This window comes from Neofelis nebulosa, chromosome 17 (assembly GCF_028018385.1).
Source record: "Neofelis nebulosa isolate mNeoNeb1 chromosome 17, mNeoNeb1.pri, whole genome shotgun sequence".
Lineage (NCBI taxonomy): Eukaryota > Metazoa > Chordata > Mammalia > Carnivora > Felidae > Neofelis > Neofelis nebulosa.
In genome coordinates this window covers 12,343,861-12,368,207 of record NC_080798.1, presented here as the reverse complement: position 1 = coordinate 12,368,207, position 24,347 = coordinate 12,343,861, and the positions used below count along the sequence as shown (strand labels likewise).

The window sequence follows — 24,347 nt, the reverse complement described above, 5'->3', positions numbered from 1 at the left end:
CCTTCCAAGACTTGGGTGTAAGGACTTGTGTCAGGCTTTTCCACACTGTGCCATCTTGATTTTCTAAATTAATGGCCTTTATTACATAGTTCTCACTTCCAGAAATCTGAAGAGACACTCCCGCCCATTCTTCAGAGAGGAAAACATCTCCTTCTAAATACTGGGGACAATTTCCTTGAACAGTCATGATACACTCCTGACTCCCAGTTAATTCACTGATCCTTTGTTTCCAAATCGGCCAGCGGTAGAGCCCTTCTGGCGAGAGATAACTCAACCCTTTTCTCTGAAGATGTGAAATGTTGTCTCTAATCCTGTCTCCTATGAGGAGAAAAGAGAATTTGGTGAAGAGAACAAGTAAGTCATCCCTCCAGAGGTTTTCAGAAATGAAGTAGGATGGGGTGGGAAGTTGTCACTGGATTCTATTCATAGAGGAAACAGAACCACAGTAAGTCTAATCTGTGAACTGCCAGTTAAAAATCAGATGTTGCAGGGAAACCAAAAGAAATCTTGGGAACAATTTATAGAGAAAGAAATTCACCTCCCTGCTATAAGAGCAGCTGATAAGACACCTTTAATCACTTGGCTACAAAAGGTACGGGGGAGTCTCCCCATATGATTCATGTTCTTTGTGTGTGTATGCGTGTACGTCATAATAATGGAGTGCTACACATGGTGACAGACATAAACGATCACAAAGACCTTCCAAGATACTATATAAAGTTGAAGAAACAAACAAGTCCTGTCTCCTGCTAATGTCCCCTCCTTCACATCATTGTCACAGGAGGTGGGATTATCATGTATGTTTCTATACCACCTGCACAACTGTATGTGGTGGATTTAAAACAGCAATAGGGATTGAGATGGGGATAATATTATGAAATAAAGTTCTTGGGGGAGGTGGGGGAGGTACATGTACACCTTTGAGGCAGGCTTAAAGAGACAACAGTTTCTCTGAGATTCTCTAGATTCCATGAAGAGATAAAGTCCACCAAGATCCTATAATCCAGCCAGTGATATATTTTTTCTTTTCTTTTCTTTTTCTTCTCTTTTCTCTTCTCTTCTCTTCTCTTCTCTTCTCTTCTCTTCTCTTCTCTTCTCTTCTTTTCTTTTCTGGTAACTAATCTCTATTCCCAATGTGGGGCTTGAATTTATGACCTTGAGATCAAGAGTCACATGCTCTAAGATCCTGTCATCCACTTCCTTAATATCTCCTCTTTACATTATCTAAACTGCAGAAAATCAAATAGCCATCACTATGAGAATGGACAATTGGAACTGTCAATGGTCTGGCCCCCAGGGAAGCAAGATTGTACTAAAGGGCCATACAACGAAGGGAGATGAGGTAGAAAAGGGTGGTCATACCCTTGGCACCCTAAAATGGGCTTCAGAATGGCATGAACACCATGATCAAGACCATCTGGACACTGCTTCTGGTTCGATGTCATTTCTGAGTCATTTTACTGAGTGACTTTAATTTGGAAGGTGGTGTCAGAGAAAGGGGGACTTTGAGCTGCCCACCACAAGCTTACAGCAGCAGTCTGCCAGTTTTGACTGTATCCACATTAAGAAACGCATTTACACTGCGACCTAGTACACACAAATAGACACAGACCGTTAACTAAAACAGCTTTATCACCTGATACGTACCTCACTAGGTGCAATGTACTCTGATAAATTCTGTTGTGTTCTAGTCCATTAATCTGTCTTGCTTTTTAAAAACTGCTGATTATGATAGAGTAACTTGATGTCAGACTTACCGACAGTGCTGAATCCTGCACATTGGGCCTACGTCTATAATCTACAGACACAGTGGTACCTCGTTTCATGTGGTTATTAAAAACACAGGGTCTAAAACCAGATTAGGAGGGTTCAAATCATAGCTCTTACAAACTGTGTGATCATGGGCAAGTTATTTAACTACTCCATGCCTCAGTTGTTGCTTTGGTAAAAGGAGGCAAGAACAGCAACTATCTCATAAACTAAACCAAGGTAATATGTGAGCCTCTGAGAAATTAAAAGTAGATATTCATCAACAAGAAAGCAAATAAGCTGACCCTTATATCGCACTCACTACATACCAGATCCTGGTTTAGTTCCTTTCACACTCCTTTGCCCAAAATACTGCAAGGGACCGAGGCCCGTGGTAGTGTGTGAACTTCATCAACCTCACTTTAAGAAACAGGAGAAAAGAATGACAGCCTCCAACGAGTGGAGGTCAGGGTGGGCTCGCTAACTGTATAGGATGCCCACGGGCCAGCGGGTGCAGGCCTTGAGAGCTTCCTCACCAACACTTCCACAAGGGGCCACCCACTCACATCTATCTGCTAACACTCAGGTGTCTTGTCTGCACATCCCTCAGGTTTTCTCTCCAGTGGCCAAAGCTTCCCTTTATGCTCCAACTGGAATATTCTCTCTGCTGCAAAGCTGATTATTTGAGGAAACAGGACCAGTGGTTTGCTGCTTGGTTACAGAGGGTTGTTGTCCTCACCCACTGAGACAATGTTCCTAAAGTTCTCCAGCGTCACGTCCTGGTACAGGTGTATCTGTGCCTTGTCCAATAGCACCAACTCTTCCTCAGTGAAGACCACAGCCACATCCTTGAAGGTCACAGTTTCCTAAAACATCAAGCACACACCATATTGATGATCCACAAATGACCACTGGCAGAAGAGCACAACCGGAAGCTGTGCCAGTCCTTAGGTTATTGTCTTTCTGCTCCAAACTCTGGTGTTGAAACCACACACTTTGTAATGCTGGAGCTGAGATTCTGCAAATCACACTTTGAATTTGGCAAGTGGCTCCATGTGAGGCTCAGACACTAGGGGGCGCAAGAGGGATTTTGTAAGGCTCAGAGAGAAAGGGACTTCACTTGCTCCTGCCTGTTTGCTTCCTGTTCCGGTATCACCTCTCTCACGCTCCTCCGTTCTGCTGGTGACAGCAGTTCCTTTCCGCAGGGATGGCTGAAGCCACTTTGCAGTTTTCCCAACACTTACAGAACCAGTTTCATTGTTCCCCACGTCACAGACACCAGTCCAGCCAGCCGGTGTCCCCTCATCAGAAATCTGGGTCCGTGACCGGTGGGCTTCTTCTCTGAGCTCAGAGATACCAGCCAGTCAGCACCGCCTCCTCACAATTTTGTGTTTCAGTGCCACAAGGCCCCTCCTCCGAGTTTCTAAATTCCAATAATTCAATCTCTCCCTTGCGTCCCCTCAGCCTGGTTGGCAGTTTTTATGTAGCTGTTACTTCTGTGATACTGTAGAGTTCTCTCTTCACCCCTTCAGTTACCTGGTTAACAACTCCCATACCTAGTGAACAATTCTTTCTATTAAATTCTTCCTGTTCCAATAGCTAGTGTCCCTGAACAGGCCCCTCCTAGTACAAAAGAAATGAGAAACACAGAAGAAATTCAAAGTTTTAGGTAGGCCAAGTGTCGCTTCCATCCTCCACATTGCCTGTGTCCCCCTGTTACCCATCCAGGGTCACACAAAGAATGTTAAACATCCACGAACATCTGTCTTTGAGTGCTTATACGAGCGTTTCTATAACAAATTCCTAGACAAGAGACCACTGAATTACTTGGGCAAGCATACTTTACAGTTTGATATTATCCAAAATGTCCTCCAAAAAGGTTGTGCTGATACACTGGCCTAGCAGTATCTAGGTGTTCATTCCCCCTCATAAACCAAGACTTGGCATTTTATTTTTTCTGCCATGGCAGATAAATCTATTTCGAATGGACTAAGCAGACAAGGCAACCAAAAGCATTGGCTGCCAGATTAAGGGGGAAAAAAAAAACATAAAAAGGAAATTATTGGGACAATTGGGAGCATTTGGGTATCAGCTAACTACTAAAAAATAATAGAATCAGTAATGGAATTACTGGATCATATGGTGGTTCTATTTTTAATTTTATGAGGAAACTCCATAATGTTTTCCACAGTGGATGCACCATTTTTCATTCCCACCAACGGTACGCAAGGGTTCCTTTTTCTCCACATCCTGGTCAACACTTGTAATTTCTTGTTTTTTATTTTAGCCATTCTGACACGTGTGGGGTGATATCTCATCGTAGTTTTGATTTGCATTTCCCTGATGATGAACGGTGCTGAGCATCTTTTCACATGTCTGTTCGCCGCCTGTATATCTTCTTTGGAAAAACGTCTATTCCTAGGGTGCCTGGTTGGCTCGGTTGGTCAGGTGTCCAACTTCAGCTCAGGTCATGATCTCACTGTTTATGAGCCTGAGCCCCACATTGGACTCGGTGCCAACATTGCAGAGCCTGGAGCCTACTTCAGATTCTGTGTGTGTCTCTCCCTGCCTCTCCCTGCTCTCTCTCTCTCTCAAAAATAATAAATAAACATTTTTTAAAAATGTCTATTCCTATCTGCTACCAATTTTTCAATTGGATTATTTGGGTCTTTTTGATCTTTTTGGTCTAAGTTCTTTATATATTTCGGATATTAACCGCTTATCAGATATATCATTTGCAAATATCTTTTCCCATTCATTAGGTTGCCTTTTTTATTTTGTTGATGGTTTCCTTCTCTGTGCGAAAGATTTTTATTTTGGTGTAGTCCAAACAGTTTAATTTTGCTTTTGTTTTCCTTCCCAGAGGAGACATATCCAGAAAAATGTTTCTATGGCCAATGTCAAAGAAATCACTGCTTATGTTTTCTTCTAAGAATTTTATGGCTTCAGGTCTCACATTTAGGTCTTTAATCCATTTTGAGTTTATTTTTATGCACAGTATTTACCCAAAGGAAACAAAAACACTAATTCAAAAAGACATACACACTCCTATGTTCATTGCAATATTATCTGCAACAGCCAAGATAAGGAAGCAGCCCAAGTGCCCATCAATAGATGAATGGATAAAGATGTGGTATACACACACAGAGATACACACACACACACTGCACAATGGTATATTACTCAGCCATAAAAAGGATTGAACTCTTGATCTCTGTAACAACATGGATGGGCCTAGAGGGTATAATGCTAACTAAAATAAGTCAATCAGAGAAAGACAAATACCACATGATATCACTCACATGTGGAATTTAAGAAACAAAACAAATGATTAGAGGGGGGAAAAAAGAGGATCGCCTGAGTGGCTCAGTCGGTTGGGCGTCCGACTTCAGCTCAGGTCACGATCTCGCGGTCCGTGAGTTCGAGCCCCGTGTCGGGCTCTGGGCTGATGGCTCAGAGCCTGGAGCCTGCTTCCGATTCTGTGTCTCCCTCTCTCTCTGCCCCTCCCCCGTTCATGCTCTGTCTCTCTCTGTCTCAAAAATAAATAAACGTTAAAAAAAATTTTTTTTTAAAAAGGGAAAAAAAGAAAAAACAGATTCTTAAATACAGAGAACTGGTGGTCGCCAGAGAGGAGGTGAGTGGGGGGGTGGGGGAAACAGAGGGGATTAAAGAGTACATTTATCAGGAAACCTGGGTTGCTCATTGGTTGCACATGTGACACTTGATTTCAGCTCTGGTCATGATCCCAGGGTCATGGGATCGAGCCCCACATTGGGCTCCATGCTCAGCTTAAGGTTCTCTCTTTCCCTCTACCCCTCTCCCTCACTCACGTGCTCTCTCTTTAAAATAAATAAAATGGGGGGCGCCTGGGTGGCTCAGTTGGTTAAGCGTCCGACTTCAGCCCAGGTCACGATCTCGCGGTCCGTGAGTTCGAGCCCCGCGTCGGGCTCTGCGCTGATGGCTCAGAGCCTGGAGCCTGCTTCCGATTCTGTCTCCCTCTCTCTCTGCCCCTCCCCGGTTCATGCTCTGTCTCTCTCTGTCTCAAAAATAAATAAACGTTAAAAAAAATTTTTTTTTAATAAAATAAAATAAATAAAATGGAAGAAATTTACAAAAAAAAGAGGACACTTATCATGATGAGCACTGAGAAATATATAGAATTATTGAATCATCATGTTGTACACCTGAAACTATATAACACTGTATGTTAATTATACTTGAATAAAAAAATAAATTTCCTTAAAAAAATTTTTTTAACATTTATTCATTTTTGAGAGGCAGAGCACAAGCCGGGGAGGGGCAGAGAGAGAGGGAGACACAGAATCCGAAGCAGGCTCCAGGCTTTGAGCTGTCAGCACAGAGCCTGACGTGGCACTTGAACCCACAAACCGTGAGATCACGGCCTAAGTGGAAGCAGGTCATTCAACTGACCGAGCCACCCAGGTGCCCCCAAAAATAAATTTCTTGAGTGTGATGACAGTAATGTGGAGATGTAGGAAAACGACCTTATTCTTAGGAGATACATGCTGAAGCATCTAGGGATGAATAATGATGCCTGCAATTCGTTCTCGACTGGGTCAGCAAAATGAAATATAGATAGGGGCTCCTGGGTGGCTCAGTTGGTTAAGCGTCTGACTTTGGCTCAGGTCATGATCTCACAGTTAGTGAGTTTGAGCCCTGCATCGGGCTCTGTGCTGACCCCTCAGAGTCTGGAGCCTGCTTCAGATTCTGTGTCTCCCTCTCTCTCTCTGCCCCTCCCATGCTCACACACTCTCTCTCTCTCTCTCTCAAAAATAAATAAACATTAAAAAAAGTTTTAAGGAAGATGAAATATAGATAAGTATGTGTGTATATATGCGTATTATATATATGTGTACAAGTTAACAACTATGAATCTAGTTAAAGATCATATACTATACTGTTTTTTCCACTTTTCCATGAATTAAAAAATTTGAAAATAAAAAGTTGAGGGGAAAAATAATCTAGTATTAATAGCCATCCCCTGAGCAAGAAAACAAATGTTTAAATAAAATGTTATCATTGCAGGGCCGCCTGGGTGGCTCAGTCGGTTAAATGTCTGACTTCGGCTCAGGTCATGATCTCACAGTTCGTGGGTTCGAGCCCTGTTGGGCTCTGTGCTGACAGCTTGGAGCCTGGAGCCTGCTTTGGATTCTGTGTCTCCTCTCTCTCCTCCTACCCCACTCGTGCTCTGTCTCACTCTGTCTCTCAAAAATAAATAAATGTAATTTTTAAAGATGTTTCATAAAAATAAAATAAAATAAAATAAAATAAAATAAAATAAAATAAAATAAAATAAAATAAAATGTTATCAGTGTACTTATCACACTGCTCAACCACGTGGTCACAGACATGTGACTCTCATTAGACTCTGCACCTCAAAAATGCTTCCAACCAAAGCTGTGAGAAGTTAAAATGTATTCCATGGAGCATTTGTGCAATTAGCATTCAGCATTTAGCAACTGTTCAATTCACCAACACATGGCCATTATTAAAAACAAAAAGTAGGTGGAGAGGCATTATGGACTGGATGTTTGTCTCCCACCCCCCCCCCAAATTCACATATTGAAATCTTAATCCCCCAAGGTGATGGTCTTAAAAGGTGAAACCTTCTGGAGGTAATTAGGTCATCAGAGTAGGGCCTCATGAATAGGACTGATGCCCTTCTAAAAGATCTCCCAGAGAGCTCACCCTTTCTGCCATATGAGGACTCAGCAAGAAGATGGCCGTCCATTGATGACAAAGCGGGCCCTCACCAAACACCAAATCTGCCAGCTACCTGATTTGGGACTTCTTAGTCTCCAGAGCTGTGCAAATAAGTTTCAGCTCATTAACCACCCAGGATATCTTAGCAGCACTTCTCTCCTCGGTAGGAGGCAACAAAAAGGAGTTGGAGCGAGCAGGCCAGGAACCAGAGATACTGGACAGCCCAGTGGGATAACTCTAGGGAGAAGGGGTTAGGAATGCAGGCTCACCCAGCCTAACCCCCTTCTCCCTTCTTCGTCTCAACACTCTGGGAAAACAAAACACCCAATCCCCACCACCCTTCGCAGCCGAGTGGATTCTTTGCTGGGATCCTATGCAGAGACTGCCATATAATGCCGGTACAAGGACTGTCCAAAAATATTAATGACCCAAATTTATAAACCAATACAGATACAGTCAATGACTTAAAAAGTCTTTTTCTCAGCACACAGCACCATTTATGAAGTACTCTTGTAAAACCTGGGACCTGAATTTATTCAAGTGTTTCGTGCTTCCATTTATAGGAAAGATTATAGCTGGAGGAACCCACTGAATGACAGCAAACAGAAGCATTTTTGAGATAATCGGGGAAAATTGATTATTGCCTGGGTATTCGATGATACCAAAGAACAACTTGATAGTCTCAGTCATTTTTTTTTCTAGCGTCAGTAGAAATACATACTGAAGTATATAGAGGAGAATGGTAACTTAGATTGCTATTTAACAAAATTCTCTCACACTCCCCAATGCCACTACAAGACCAGAGTGCATTTCATTGCCCCGTGACTTTGGATTTGGCTCCACGACTTGTTCCAGCTCTGAGCCTAGGCCTTTAAGAGGTCTCGAATGTTTCCACTTGCTTCCTTACTCCTCTGCCACCACCCAACACATCCAAGCTAACCGATAAAACTGCTACCACAAGCAGAACGCTACCAAATAAATATCTCTGGCACTGACTTTGGGACCGGGCAGTACTGGTTGAGGAAACTGTTAGCAGAGGCTGGAAAAATGGTCGCCTGGGTGACACAGTGTGAAACACTTGGCAAAACAGTTGCCGGCAATAATTTAGAAGCTAGAAAATGTCCCTAAGGAGAAGGGGTGGGCTCAGGCAAGATGGTGTCCAGGCAGAGGAAAGGAGCGGGAGCGCATTTATGTTAGCTCGCACCCGAGCTGCTCTAAGAAAGTAATGGGCTCAGAACAAAACCAGTATAAAACAAAATAACGTGCTATAGGGATCTTCTTTTAAAATGCTTTGGGAAAGAAAAAAGGCAAGTGAAAACGAGATTGATGAAGCAGATGTGGCAAGACGTTGAGCCTGCGCTCTACATCGGCATTCATAGTACTCTTTTCCCTTTTTGTATACTTTCATAATTAAAACATTTTTCATGATTTAAAAAAAAATCACGGCTGCACCCTCTGATGGCCTTTTTGATGCATCAACTTGGCTAGACTACGGTCCCATTATTGAAGCAAAAATTAATCTAGGTGTTGCTGTGAAGATGTTTTGTAGAGGTGATTAAAGTCCTTAATCAGATGACTTTGAAGGAGATTATTTTAAATAATCTGGGTGGGCCTGACTCAATCAGTTGAAGGGCCTTCAGACCAGAACTGAGGCTTCCCTAAGAGAAAAAATTCTACCTGTAGACAGCAGTCCCAGTCTGTATCTAAGAGTTCCAGCCCGCCCTGGGATTTCCAATTTGCCCTGCACCCCGCCCCCACCCCCAGTCACATAAAAGAAATCTCATCCAAATCTCTTCTTACTATATATCTCATGTTGTTCCTACTTCATTGGTTGAACCCTGATGGACATATACCCATTCAAATCTTGCTACTTATGTGGACTGGACCCCGCACTACTCAGAGTGTGGTCATGTATGTACTGACCACGCACTCGAATGTTGTGGCAATGCTGCATTGCTATAGAAGTTTCTGGGGCGCCTGGGTGGCTCAGTCGGTTAAGCGTCTGACTTCGGTTCAGGTCACGATCTCACGGTCCATGAGTTGGAGCCCTGCATTGGGCTCTGCACTGACAGCTCAGAGCCTGGAGCCTGCTTCCGATTCTGTGTCTCCCTCTCTCTCTCTGCCCCTCCCCGGCTCGTGCTCGCTCTCTCTCTCTCTCTCAAAAACAAACATTAAAAGCTTCTGGATTCTTCCTTTTGATTGCTGTATTGATCTCTCTGTGACAAGGAGCTCATGGACTGGCACTTGTGTGAGAGCCACACTTGGAATAGCCTGAACTAGGCATCCTGACATCTCTGAGCCTGTTCCTTCCTTTCTGCAAAGGGCGTTAACACCACCTCTCTCACACAGCTGTTAGGAGCAAGGTGAAGTGTCTAAGACACAGCCGCCACTCAAAACTTGGCCATTTCCTTTCAGAAAATAGCTCCCCAGAAGGGACGTGGTATTTAAGAGAGAGAAAGGAAACCTTGACTTACCCGGAACTTAACCATACTGTCTTCCTCTTGGAAAGAGTGGGATCCTGAGAACGCAGAACTGCAAAGAAAGAATCCATGAGAGTGTGGGTTTAACAAATTCCGAGTAAATCCTGGTTTCTTCTTTTTTTTTTTTTAAACTTTTTTTTAAATGTTTATTTATTTTTGAGAGAGAGAGAGAAAGAGAGAGAGAGAGAGACAGAGAGAGAGATACAGAGAGTGTGAGCAGGGGAGGGGCAGAGAGAGACAGAGACACAGAATCTGAAGCAGGCTCCAGGCTCTGAGCTGTCAGCACAGGGCCCAACGTGGGGCTCGAACTCACATGCAGTGAGTTCATGACCTGAGCCAAAGTCTGACATTTAACCAACTGAGCCACCCAGGTGCCCCTGTCCTGGTTTCTTCTTATCTGTGCAATTTTTTCACACATTCTTCCCTCCCAAGGTATCTTTACCTCTCTTCTCATTCGCAACGGACTGAATCTCACCTCCTCAAGCCTTCTCCCCTGCCCGCATTCCGCCCAGGCTCTCCTGTCACTCCTGTCTTGCTCCTCAAACTTTTCAGTCAAAACTGCCATGCTTTTCCTTTTCTCAGACTTGCCAATGTGTTGACGTCACCTGCATCCCAGTCATTCCGGAAAACAGGCTCCAGAATTTCTGACTTGGAGGGTGATCTCAGCATGACGGGGGAACCTTCTTTTGCTCCCACTTTCACATGCAAGTTACTCCTGTGTAACCAGGACCTGGAAGCTGAAGAACTTTCAGTTAGCTAAGATCTTACAAAACAACCTCTCTCCAGCACCCATTCTACGCTCTGGGACCCTGTGACTTTTGCAAATACTGATGACACAGCTACAACATGGAAGGCACACTCTGCTCTGGAAAAGCTCACAGGATGGAGCGAGGAACTCTCTAGATCTGCTGGTGGACAGAAGCAGGTAGAAGGAGGCCCTGGGAACTTGGCACTCTACATCCACTCAACTCCTTTCCCTGTCCTGCCTGTAGCAGGAGACCCCCTTGCCCTCCAGCTTCCAGTTGAACTTAGCCAATAGGGCAAGTCAGCAGGAGATCCAGCGAAAGGACATAAGTGAAGTGAGAGTACTTCCCCAGCTCTTTCCTGGAGTTGCTTTGGACTGGCTGTTTCATACCCCTTGACCAAAGCTCACAGCACCTATCAGTGGCCCTCCTCTCAGATCTCTTTCCCCAGGTCTGGTAACTGGCTCCTCCCTCAGCCCTTCCACCCTAGGGACGACAGTCAGTTACCCTGCTATGAGCAGATCTGGGATATTGCAAGATCCTTTCTTGATTACCACACCCTGCCCACACTTTAGTAAACTGCCCCTTTATTTTAAGCTCGTCTCAACTTATCATTCTGACTCTGGTGTTTATTTCCTATCTGAAAAACTCTGTAAACATCTGTAAAAACTCTGTAGCCTCTGGCCTTCCAGGAGAAACTGAGTGTGTAAAATTTCTGCTTTAGGTACTGTGGGAACCCCAAAGATTAAAGGATAAAAAACAAAGACCATGTCTCTGTCTTCTCAGATAGTGCTTCTCAAAACTACCTGGGGGCGCCTGGGGGGCTCAGTCAGTTAAGAGTCCGACTTCAGCTCAGGTCATGATCTCATGGTTTATGGGTTCGAGCCCCATGTCGGGCTGTGTGCTGACAGCTCAGAGCCTGGAGCCTGCTTCAGATTCTTTGTCTCCCCCACCGCCTCTCTCTCTGCCCCTCCCTGGCTCTCATTGTCTCTCTCTCAAAAATAAATAAACATTAAAAAAAAATTTTTTTTAAACTACCTGTTGTGAGAGGTGTGTGGGTAGCTCAGTTGGTTAAGCATACAACTCCTGATTTCAGCTCATGTCAGCATCTCAGTTTGTGAGATTGAGCCCCGCATCAGGCTCTGTGCTAAGCATGGAGCCTGCTTGTGATTCTCTCTCTCTCCCTCTCTCTCTCTGCCTTTCCCCTGCTCACACTTGCTCTCTCTCTCTTTCAAAATAAATAAATAAACATTAAAAAAAAAAAAACTACCTGTGGTGAAGGACCAGTTTCATGTTATTTTCACTGTTATTTTCATCTGTCACTGACCAATATTTTGGTAAAATACAGTTAAAAAGAAATTTCTAACTGGACAGTAACATGCAGAAAAATTAAACTGGACCACTTTCTTACACCATACACAAAAATAAAATCAAAATGGATATAAGACCTAAATGTGAGACAAGAAACCATCAAAACCCTAGAGGGGTAAACGGGCAACAACCTCTTTGACCTTGGCTGCAACAACTTCTTATTCGACATGTCTCTGAAGGCAAGGGAGATAAAAGCCAAAATGAACTACTAGGACCTCATCAAGATAAAAAGCTTCTGCACTGCAAAGGAAACAATCAACAAAACTAAAAGGCGACTGACAGAATGGGAGAAGATATTTGCAAATGACATATCAGATAAAGGGTTAGTATCCAAACGATATACAGACCTTACCGAACTCAACACCTGAAAAAAAAATAATCCAATGAAGAAATGGGCAGAAGACATGAACTGACACTTTTACAAAGAAGACATCCAGATGGCCTACTGGCCACACTGACACATGAAAAGATTCTCAGCGTCACTCATCATCAGGGAAATACAAATCAAAGCCACATTGAGATACCACCTCACACCTGTCAGAATGGCTAACATTAACAATTCAGGAAACAATAGATGTTGGCGAGGATGTGGAGAAAGGGGAACCCTCTTGCACTGTTGGTGGGAATGCAAACTGGCGCATCCACTCTGAAAAACAGCATGGAGGTTCCTTGAAAAATTAAAAATAGAGCTACCCTGTGACCCAGAAATAGCACTGCTAGGAATTTACCCAAGGGATACAGGAGTGCTGATGCATAGGGGCACATGTACCCCCAATGTTCATAGCAGCGCTTTCAACAATAGCCAAACTATGGAAAGAGCCCAAATGCCCATCAACTGACGAATGGATAAAGAAGATGTGGTTTATATATACAATGGAACACTACTTGGCAACGAGAAAGAATGAAAGCCTGCCATTTGCAGCCATGTGGATGGAACTGGAGGATATTATGTTAAGTGAAATAAGTCAGGGAGAGAAAGACAGATATTATGTTTTCACTCATATGTGGAACTTGAGAAACTTAACAGAAGACCATGGGGGAAGGGAAGGGGAAAAAGTGGTTTCGGAGAGGGAGGAAAACCCATAAGAGGCTCTTAAATACAGAGAACAAACTGAGGGTTGATGGAGGGGGAGCGGGGGGAGAGGGAAAAATGGGTGATGGGCATTGAGGAGGGCACTTGTTGGATGAGCAACGGGTGTTGTATGTAAGCAATGAATCACGGGAATCTACCCACAAAACCAAGAGCACACTGTATACACTGTATGATAGCTAACTTGACAATAAATTATATTTAAAAATAAATAAATAAAATAAAAATACGGAAAAAAGTAAAAAGAAATTTCTAGAAAAAGTACATACTTAGGCATACAAATTACAAGCCCATTTTTAAATCATCAGATTGATCAGTTATCATACAATTGCTAGAACTGATACACAAATTTTTCAAGGTTTACACTCAATTTCTGAAATTATCTGGTCACAGACCAATAACATTTAGCTCTCCGACTGGCCCCAGTCTGCTGGCCACCCCGCGAGCAGCTTGCAGGGTTACAGGGTCAGGTTAATAGAATACAAAATGACTTTTTGGCAAATCTTCACCCTTTCCCCCCACTCCTTTACTACCTCTTGTAGAAAGCATGAATCACCTTATTCCGGGCTCCCACAAAGATTTGTTAAACCCCTAAGTACAGTGCTAATCGCATTCTGATCTGAGTCCTGAAGCAGGACAGAGACCAGGTCCCCACGGCAACCTCTGGAGGGGAAGAGGAGCTGCAGGGAAAGCAACAATTGAATCTGGAACTTCAGGTGCCAAGAAACACAATCAGAAAGAGAAGCCCCGGGGCTCCTGGGTGGCTCAGTCAGTTGAGCACCTGACTTCAGCTCAGGTCACATGATCTCACAGTTTGTGAGTTTGAGCCCACATGGGCTCTCTGTGGTCAGCACAGAGCCCGCTTCAGATCCTCTGTCCCTCCCTCCCTCTGCCCCTACCCCTTGTTCTCTCTCTTTCTCTCTAAAAAATAAACATTAAAAAAAAAAAGAAATATAAGCCCCGAGTTTTCCCCAAAACCCTGCTTCCAGATTCCTGACTCTTCTTAGAAGTTCCAGAGGATTCAAAACTGAGAGAGATGTGCCTAGCAATCCTGTGTAATCATCTCAGGAACGGGACAAAGACCATTGCTTCTGTGTGCATGAGGGTGAATGTCATGTGATAATGCCAAAGTGGTTCGTCTGTAATCTGTAAGTATCTGAGCCGGAGGGCTCTACGAGAGCTGGCTTCAGCCCTCAGCCCTCAGGGCTTGTGGCAGGATGGCAGGCAGGGCTGTCTCTAGCCCATGCCAATATGCCTTTGAGCATATTAGAAAATGTATCCCTTCTTCAAGATACTTTTCTTCCACCTGTTGGAAAATTCTTATCACATACTGAGTTTTGTTGGAATAAAGCAATGGAGTACTTTTATTGTTACTTGCTGAAAATTGCACGTGTGTCCTATGTGAATAGTATGGCTTTGATGTGGTCTCCTTGTGCAGTACGCAGCCTGCACAGATGTGCATAGCCGCCCTACCCCCAGAAAGCCTGTCCAAAAACTTAAAGGCTAGTGAGACATGGCTGTGTGCACATGACAAAGCCTGTCACTGGCCAGTTCAAGTGACTATGAAGTATAGGACTATGGGAGGGCTTTTCTAGTGACCTTCCCGTATCCCCTGCCCATGGGGATCAGTCTTCTATGGTCAGACCACAGGATCTGGTACTGACGTCCACTACAACACTTTTCATATCCTACTTCAATTTTCCTGGTTACTTTTTGCTTTCTCTCCTGTAACATGTGCTCCTAATGACTAGAAGTTGTATCATTTGTGTACATATGGCAAGTTTAGCATGCAGTAGGTGCCAAATGAATGAATGAATGAATGAATGAATGGAGAAGTCTGGGCCTTTGCCTGACTCAATTCTCAGACTGAAAAGATCAGATCCTGAGATCAAAGGTGCAAGGAAAACCCATGCATTGGGTATATGACCCATGCAGTGAACACTGACTAGGAGAAAACGCAGTAGAGCCTGGCTGTTTAAAAAAAAAAAAAAAAAAAAAATTAGGGGCGCCTGGGTGGCTCGGTCGGTTAAGCGTCCGACTTCCGCTCAGGTCACGATCTCACGGTCCGTGAGTTCGAGCCCCATGTCGGGCTCTGGGCTGACAGCTCAGAGCCTGGAGCCTGTTTCCGATTCTGTGTCTCCCTCTCTCTCTGTCCCTCCCCTGTTCATGCTCTGTCTCTCTCTGTCTCAAAAATAAATAAACGTTAAAAAAAAAAAAATTAAAAAAAAAATTAAGACTCTGAAACCAGACTCCCTGGGTTCAAGGCGTGGCTTTGTCATCCACTGGCTGTGTGCCCTTGGTCGAACCAGCTCCTGGTGCCTTGGTTCCTTCCTCTGTACAAGACAGGATATCGAGAGAACCTATTTCTAAGTGTCATTGTGGGAACTCAGTAAGTTATGACGTGCAAGGTGCTCAGAGTGGCGCCTAGCACACAATAAGGAGTAAGTGTTGTGTACTGGGCTGTATGCTAAGTGCTCCCGATAAAAATGTAAGATTCAGTCCCTGATCAGGGTGCCTGGGTGACTCAGCCCGTTAAGCCTCTGATTTCGGCTCAGGTCATGATCTCGCGGTTTCTGAGTTCAAGCTCCTCATCGGGCTCTGTGCCAATAGCTCGGAGCCTGGAGCCTGCTTGGGATTCTGTGTCTCCCTCTCTCTCTCTGCTCCTCCCCTGCTCACTCTGTCTCTCTCACTCTCAAAAATAAACATACATTTAAAAAAAAACCCTAAAATTAAATAAATAAATAAAAATAAAAGACATCCCTTTGGGGCACCTGGGTGGCTCAGTTGGTTGGTGTCCAATTGGCTCAGGTCATGATCTTCTCGCGGTTTGTGGCTTTGATCCTCATGTCTGGTTCTGTGCTGACAGCTCAGAACCTGGAGCCTGCTTGGGATTCTGTGTCCCCCTCTCTCTCTGCCCCTCCCCAGCTCGCGCTCTGTGTCTCTGGCTCTGAAAAATAAACATTAAAAAAAAAAAAAATCAGTCCCTGATCTAAAGGAGAGGCAAACTAGGGGGCAGAGAGGTGAGCCAGTAAATTCACTGGAACGTGAGAGGGGCTGCAGCAGATGTGGCTGCACAAAACCGAACAAAGACACAGGGAACAGAAACCCGACACAGCCCAAGAGGGCTCCAGGCTGTCAGGGAAGGCTTTCGACAGATGATAATTGAACTGTAGCTGATGCCCAAAGAAACAGAAGGCATTTGCCCAACTGACAAGGAAGGAGAAGGCTAATGAACAAGTGGCAATGTGGGCGAAAACACACACGCGGGCAATGCTGCGGTCCCACCAAAGGCCAGGAAGCACACGGGTATAGACTAGAACAGAGAGTCACAGGGCCAAGTCCGCCTAAGACAATGCCGGAGACATTACCGGGGGCCGATCCTGAAGAATCCTGAAGAGTTTCAACACTGTGTTACTATTATTATCATTATTATTATTATTATTATTATTATTATTATTATTATTATTAACCTTCAAGTACCAGTTTGGGTGTTACTCCCACAGGAAGCCCTCCTTGATTATCTCCACCTTATCACGTACCGTCTTCATCCGTTCAAGCCCCTATAACAAAACTACCACATACCGCGTAGTTTATAAAGAACAGAAATTTATTTGTCACAGTTCTGGAGGCCAGAAGCCCAAGATCACCATTAGGTGAGGGCCCTCTTCTGGATCACAGACTTCCACCTCTCCTCACAGGGTGGACCAGGCAAGGGAGCCCTCTAGGCCCTCCTTTATAAGGGCATTGATCTCACTCACGAGGGCTCTGCCCTCAGGCCATAACCACCTTCAAAGCCCTGCCTCTTTTTTTTGTTTTTTTTAACATTTATTTATTTTTGAGACAGAGAGAGACAGAGCATGAACGGGGGAGGGTCACAGAGAGAGGGAGACACAGAATCGGAAACAGGCTCCAGGCTCTGAGCTGTCGGCACAGAGCCCGACGCGGGGCTCGAACCCACGGACCGTGAGATCGTGACCTGAACCGAAGTCGGACGCTTAACCGACCGAGCCACCCAGGCACCCCAAAGCCCTGCCTCTTAATACCATCACGCTGGGCCTTGGGATTTCAAACATGTGAATTTCAGGGGATCCAAACATTCGCACCACGGCAGAGGCCGACTGTGGCTGGCATTTCTCCTATCGTAGCACTATACTGTGGTTGTTTCATTATCTTCCACCCTTGGCCATAAGCTCAGAGAGAGCAAGGGTGGCATTGCCTCGTCCAACACATATTTATTAAGTGCCTACTGTATGCCAGGCAGGGATCTAGAAACTGAAGATATAGGGGCACCTGGGTGGCTCAGTCGGTTGGGTGTCCGACTTCGGCTCAGGTCACGATCTCGCGGTCCGTGAGTTCGAGCCCCGCGTCGGGCTCTGGGCAGATGGCTCAGAGCCTGGAGCCTGTTTCCGATTCTGTGTCTCCCTCTCTCTCTGCCCCTCCCCCGTTCATGCTCTGTCTCTCTCTGTCTCAAAAATAAATAAACGTTAAAAAAAAAAAAAAAAAAAAAAGAAACTGAAGATATAGCAATAAGGGTTATGGAGGGAAAAAAAAAATGGGGCAGGGGGATAGGGAATGAAATGGGGTGGTCAGGAGAAGCCTCACGGGGGTGATCTGTGAGTAAAGACCTAACTGAGTAAAGGAGTGACCAACACAAATATCTGTACAGAGAACATTCTAGACAGAGCGTACAGCAAGGGTCAACACCCAGAGGTGGCAGCATGCACGGCATGTGGCTAAAGTGGAGCGAGTGAGGGAAAGAATAATCAGAGACGAAAGAAAGGTAAACGCGAGCCAGATGCCATGCGGACTTCTAGGCCGTTTTAAGGCTTTTGGCTGTTATCCTCATTAGGTGGGAATAAAGGCAGGGCTTTTGAACAGAGGAGTGACATGATCCAACTTAGGTTATCAACAGGGTTATTCTGGCTGCTGTTAAGAATGGACTAACAGGGGCGCCTGGGTGGCGCAGTCGGTTAAGCGTCCGACTTCAGCCAGGTCACGATCTCGCGGTCCGTGAGTTCGAGCCCCGCGTCAGGCTCTGGGCTGATGGCTCGGAGCCTGGAGCCTGTTTCCGATTCTGTGTCTCCCTCTCTCTCTGCCCCTCCCCCGTTCATGCTCTGTCTCTCTCTGTCCCAAAAATAAATAAAAAACGTTGAAAAAAAATTAAAAAAAAAAAAAAAAAAGAATGGACTAACAGTGGCAAGATGGGAAGCAGAAGACCAGATGGTCGGTTATCACGACAATCCCAGCAAGGGATGATGGCGTCTTGGGTCAGGGACGCGGAGGTGGAGGCAGTGAGAAGTTGCTGGGGTCTGCGTTTATAATGAAGACACGGTCACTAGGCTCCGTTGATGGCTTCCATCCAGGGTGGAAGGCAGGGGGTGGAGGCTTTGGCCTTGTTCACTGGAAGGATGGAGAAGGTTTTGGAGAGCCAGGTTTTGCAGCCGATTAGGAGCTCAGTTTTGGAAATAGTGGGTTTGAGGTGTTGAAAAACACACCCATAGCATGAGAAGTAAGGCAGAGGATTCATTTTCAGAAATACGAAACAAAAGCTGGGCAGTCTAGTTAACAGTAGGTTTACAAAGTACTGGAAATATGTATAAAACCCCACCCTGCCCGGACCCACAGCGGAGTCCCAAACCCTTAGAAACTTCACTTCCTGGTCCTCCTTCCCCTCTCTGTTTCGCAGGCTTATTTTCACGGGCTTATTTTCGTGGACTTTGCAATGAGCATGTGCCAAGGAATAAAGGGAGGAGGGACTGAAAGTCTCTGGTCATCTCAGGGAATGTACATTTGTTCTAATCAGACTGCTTTATGGCATAGGCATATGGGCATAGGCAACGCCTGGGTAAGGCTGTGACCTCTGTAGTGCTCAGCCAATGAGGAATCAGGGGAGGGGCTTCACACTAGGAGATAAATTGTCTGCTGTAACTGTCCCTCAGACACCAGCTCTTGCAAGAACGTTGATTAAAGCCTCACTTCACTGTGTTCCCAGTCTCCTTGTCCCTCCTTTGATTGGGTCGGTGGGCTGATTTCTCACTCATATTTACAGAGATAGAAGAAAAAAATTATCCCCTTCACAAGAGGCCAAAGACATAAAATGCCTATGAATCAATTTCATTAAGAATACGGGGGCCTGGGTGGCTCAATCGGTTAAGTGGCCCACTTTGGCTCAGGTCATGATCTCGTGAGTTTCAGCCCCGCATCAGGCTCTGTGCTGACAGCTCAGGGCCTGGAGCCTGCTTCGGATTCTGTGTCTCCCTCCTTCTCTGCCCCTCCCTCTCTCTCTCTCTCTCTCTCTCTCTCTCTCTCTCTCTCTCCCCCTCAAAAATAAATAAACATTAAAAAAATGTTTTTAAAGAACAGACGAAAACCTCAGAATTTTATTGAGACGCTGGAAGCTCTGACCACACCTCTGAGCTCACAGTGGCTCACGGGGCCCAAGGGTCTGGTCTGAGAGGGAATTTGCGATGTCTGGCTCCCACATACTATATGCGGCTAGGAGCAAAATTCAACCTTTCTATGCTTCCTCAGAGCACTTCCTAGCTAGTTCATTGTAAAGCTGTTTCAAAACCGTTTTATTATAAACATTTCAAACACATGCAGAGGGAGACAGACTAGCAGAATGAACCCCCGGGTACCAATCATGCAGCTGAAGCAATTATCAACGCGTGGCCACTCTTATTTCAACCATACGGCTCCCTAGTCCCAACGTACGCACTTAGTATTTCGAAACATTCCCCTGACACCATATTCATCATATTGTCTAATCCAAACATACGTCATCACGATGTGAAAGAGTTTTAAAAGTGCTAACATTACACCTCAAATAGCTAACAGCAATTCTCTAATTTTATCAAACGGAGAGGCAGTTTGACTGCAACCGAACAATTTGCCATTTGCTCTTTATGTCTAATCAGCCTCAAAGTTTGCATTCGCTGCCTCTCGGCGTGCAAGGTGAGGATGGGGCTAATAATTTGGGGCAGTTCTTTTCAAACTGTATTCAGAGACTACTCTAGATGTCTAACTAGAGGGAGGAGAAAAGCCAAGAGGTAAGCAGAGTTAGGGCTCCCCGGAAAAAGACAGAAGAGACATGGCTGGGTTTTTTTGTTTTGTTTGTTTGGTTGGTTTTGGTGGTGGGGGGTGGTTGACATAGCTTCTCGACATAAGAAAAGTCATTTTTATGTCCTGGCCCTCTCATGATCTAAGCCTGACTGGCACCTGACACTACTTGCCGGAAGCACTTTTCTTGCAGAACTCCCTGCGATATGTTGAAATTGCAGAATAGACCTCGGTAGTTAACGGTTTTAAGGGAACAAAAAAGAATGTAAGAATACACAGCCACTTTCAGGCCACGAGATAGCCTAATCATATTTGGGACAATAAACCGATGGTAAAACTCCCAGGGCTGACCCCAAAGTGAAGCGTGGCCTGAAGCACATTCTTGAGTAATCTTTGCAGGATCTAAACCCCTTTGAGCACCCAGATCCCAGACCAAGTGAGGCCAAGAGAATTGATGATGCTGACCCTTGCCGGACCTCATGACTTCAACCAACGAAGACCCGGACTCGCCCACTTTAAGATGACTTTTGCCCCACTGCGCAAGACCCTTCATGAATATGTATGCACCCTTAGCTTAAAACTTCCCCAGTTTTATTGTTCCAGGAGACACTGCTTTGGGAAATATCCCGGGTGTTCCCCTTTACTCGTTGCAAGTAAAATCCTTCCTTTTCCTTTTCTTTTTTTTTTTTTTTTTTTTTTTGGCTTGGTTGTGTCCTTTAGCTCAACACTTACCAAGAGGTGAACCCAGTTTGGGGTAACAAGATACCCCCCTGGAGACAGAGCTACCAGATGCCAAGCCCAGCATTCAGAAGCCAAGATTCCAGAAACCTTGGGGTGCTGAGCTCGAACCGCCCCCCTGCCAACCCCAGGGATGAACAGACCAAGCCGTCCCCCATACTCGGAGATGAACTACTGGGCCCGTCCCTCTCCCCAGTCGGGGACACCTGGCCCCGACCATTATCCCCCAAACATGAGCCAACGCCCTCCGGCCCCCCCCCCACCCCGCCTGGATGTGGAGATGAACATTCCAAGACTGACACCAATCCCGACGCGGGGATGCACAGCTCCTACCTCCAAAACCTGCAGAGGCACTGCCGCAGTCCCCCCAAATCCAGCTCAAGCTCGCCCACCTCTTCCCAAGGAATGCAGGGCCAGCACCTCAACACTCCGCCCCGCCAAGAAGGCTCTTTCATTGGCCACCAGTCCCCGCTTCCAACTCCTCCCATCTAGCAACAGGGCGCGATCACGACTATACACCCTCCACCCCTAGCGCTTCCGACCGGGGCGCAGTCCGGGCTGGACTCACCTCAGCGCCCCAGACAAGGTCGCCCACGGCGCCCGCCGGAGCCCATAACACATGCGCAGGAAAGTCTGCGGACTACAATCCTCAGAAGCCCCTGCGCCGCAGCAGCCAGGAGGCCCGTGCCCCTGCTGGGGTCACCCGCACGCCAGTCATTTACCTAAAACGAAAATAACAACAATCGCAAGAGTGGTAAAATAACAGTGAAATGCTAGCAATAATGAAAACAAATCATTCTCCCCCCGTGATAATAAAGGAGAGGCAAGATTCTCTTACCACCTGGAAATGAGCACTTGTTCCCATTTTAGTGAAAATCCTTTACAGGTTCTTAACTCTGCAGACATACCCTTTGATTTTATAAACACGCAATTTTTCAATTAAAATGTATTTAAATACCCCTTTCAAGGCTTGTTTCCATTGAAGGGGGACTCTGGAAGATCTTCCACACTTCAGAGCTGACATAGTCCTGTAATAGGTTTCCCCTTCTCTGAAGCAGAAAGAATTAACAACCAGTGCCTTCTGTTTTTAATCAGGGGATAGCAGGAGTCTGGGTGGGTGGTGGGTGAAGGTCTTATAAGAGGCCTATTTCTACAAATCACAAAGACACGGGAAGTTTTCAGATTCCCTTTGAGAAGTCTCCGCTCTTGGGACTTACTTTTTGCATTTTAAGATTCCTGTTAGAGAAAGTGTCTTTCTTTTTGTGCCATCATGGGGTAAGAAAATAGTAGGATTTCCCTAGAGGCCCACAATTCTCGCCTGGAGGAAAGCACCAAAACAAAACAAAACAAAACAAACAAAAACAAACCCCAAAACAAAACACAAAAACAAAAAACGGGTGAGAACATATTCTCTCTTTGCTAGCTCTGGTCCTAGACATGGGAGATAATTGAAGACCCCCATCGCCATGCCTTGGCAGGAGCTGGAGAAATAATATCCAACTATCAACTGGCATTGCAACTTAGGCACATGAAGAGAACAGCAAAATTCTTTTGGCCTATCCCTGTCTATTGATATCTTGACATTAGTTTCCTCATGATGGGAAAAAAAAAAAAAAGTGCAATCTTCCAGGGCTGGGAGTCATCCTTAATTTTGGCAGATACTAAGTCTTTTTACTAGATAGAGGGGGATGTTTTCTTTAACGTGCTTCAGTAATATCTGCCATAAATACGTCAATTCTCCACGTTTGCATTAATTTATTCTGTAGCCTCTTTTTCTTTTAACATATATATTTTAACATTTATTTATTTTTGGGAGACAGAGAGTGAGAGGGGAAGGGGCAGAGAGAGAGGGAGACACAGAATCGGAAGCAGGCTCCAGGCTCTGAGCTGTCAGCAGAGAGCCCAACGCGGGGCTGGAACTCACGGACCGCGAGATCGTGACCAGAGCTGAAGTCGGACGCTCAACCGACTGAGCCACCCAGGCGCCCCTTAGCCTCTCCTTTTTGACCTCTCTCCTGTTACTTTCTCGCTTGCCCACTCTGCTCCAACCACAGCGGGCTTAATGGTTGTATCCCCAGTGCTTAGACCCACAGTGCCTGACACGCAGTACCTCTCGATTCATCAAATTTCAGTCAGAAGTAACAATGCAAGAGATAAAGATGCTATGCATGTACTCCTGATGGCCAGATTGCATGACACCGTGTTACACCGGGACCCTGGGGTCCAAGGCGACAACAGGCTTATTAGGTGTTTTCAGTGCTGTGAGCAACACAGCTGGATGCAGATCTCCCAAGTGTGTGAATAACTCCACTTTAATCTCTGACCTAGTGGGTGCTGGTAGATTACCTCACCAAACTGGCACGCTTTCTTCTCCATCTGGTGATGGAATAACACTAGGCTGGGTTTTATACCTGAAATATTTACATTCAGGCTAACGACTGTTCTGAGGAACAGTTACGCCTCGTCCGGACCCACAAAAGCTGCTTGCAGACGGGTAGCTTAAATCTCTGGCTCTACCTTATAAAATGACCACATGTCAACCTTTTGCTAGGACACAGCCTTACTGCCACAATACACTTTATACCAGACTCGTCTCCCCAACCAACCCACTTCCGTTAGAGCCAACTCGTTCAACATCATTCTTGGTATGCTACCGATCATTCCATCGCTGACTCCGCTCTGCAGATGGTGTTCTTACAACTCTCCAAACGCCCTGAAACTCGTATGAACCTTTCTACCATATGACATGCAAAGAATGACAACAGAGTAACACCTCACTTCACTTGCTGCTGCTGATTTTGCACGGGAAGCACCGCGCATTTACACCCAACGCAAACCGATCCATAGCGGTTACGGCACTGCCCTTGACTCTCTTGTAGCCCTTGCTGCCACTGAAATACTAGCAGCCGACTGGCAGCTGGGTCAGCTGTAGGCAACCCAGGGGCACGTCAAGGCCAGCCTCCAGCAGGTAGAATGATCAGGGCACATCTACAAAAGTTGACTGTTGCCACAACCATTCCAACCGTGTGATTCTCCCACGCTTGTTAGTAGGTATGGAGTTTTAAGACACATCCACGAATTCTCTGGTCCTCCTTCCAGGAGGCCTACTGCCCCTTCCCATAAACTAGTGGCTCCGACGGAACAGAAGCAAGCAGAAGTGATGGCGATTTCAGGGTCAAAAAAGGCACTGTGGCTTCTTGCTGGCTCTCTCCCCTCTGCTCACTTGCTCTGAGGGAAGTCAGTTGCCCTGTCATGAAGGCTCTCGGGCAGTCCTGTACAGAAGCCCACGTGGTGAGGATCTTAGACCTTTTTCAACAGCCACTGAGGAACTGAGGCCTCCTGTTCAAGGCTCTTTTGTGCCCAGAGCCATCTTGGAAGCAGATCCTTTAAGCC

General features: G+C 45.5%; 1 protein-coding gene across 4 annotated transcripts; it reads right to left on the bottom strand.

The window, feature by feature from the left end:
- Positions 1-205: 205 nt before the first annotated feature.
- LOC131499785 (zinc finger protein 806-like) lies at positions 206-23,274 on the bottom strand. Of its 4 annotated transcripts, none has more exons than XR_009256058.1 (3): positions 21,288-23,274; positions 9,948-10,005; positions 206-318 (listed from the first exon to the last, which is right to left on the bottom strand). XR_009256058.1 is itself a non-coding variant. In XM_058708136.1 (3 exons), the coding sequence occupies exons 1-3, from the start codon at positions 21,440-21,442 to the stop codon at positions 2,466-2,468; spliced, it is 363 nt and encodes a 120-aa protein (XP_058564119.1). In that variant the 5' UTR covers positions 21,443-23,274; the 3' UTR covers positions 2,349-2,465. The 4 variants fall into 4 exon arrangements, 2 of the variants coding, with proteins under 2 accessions (XP_058564119.1, XP_058564120.1); XR_009256059.1 differs by lacking the exons at positions 206-318; positions 21,288-23,274 and adding exons at positions 2,349-2,615; positions 10,559-12,407; XM_058708136.1 differs by lacking the exon at positions 206-318 and adding an exon at positions 2,349-2,615.
- Positions 23,275-24,347: the final 1,073 nt, after the last annotated feature.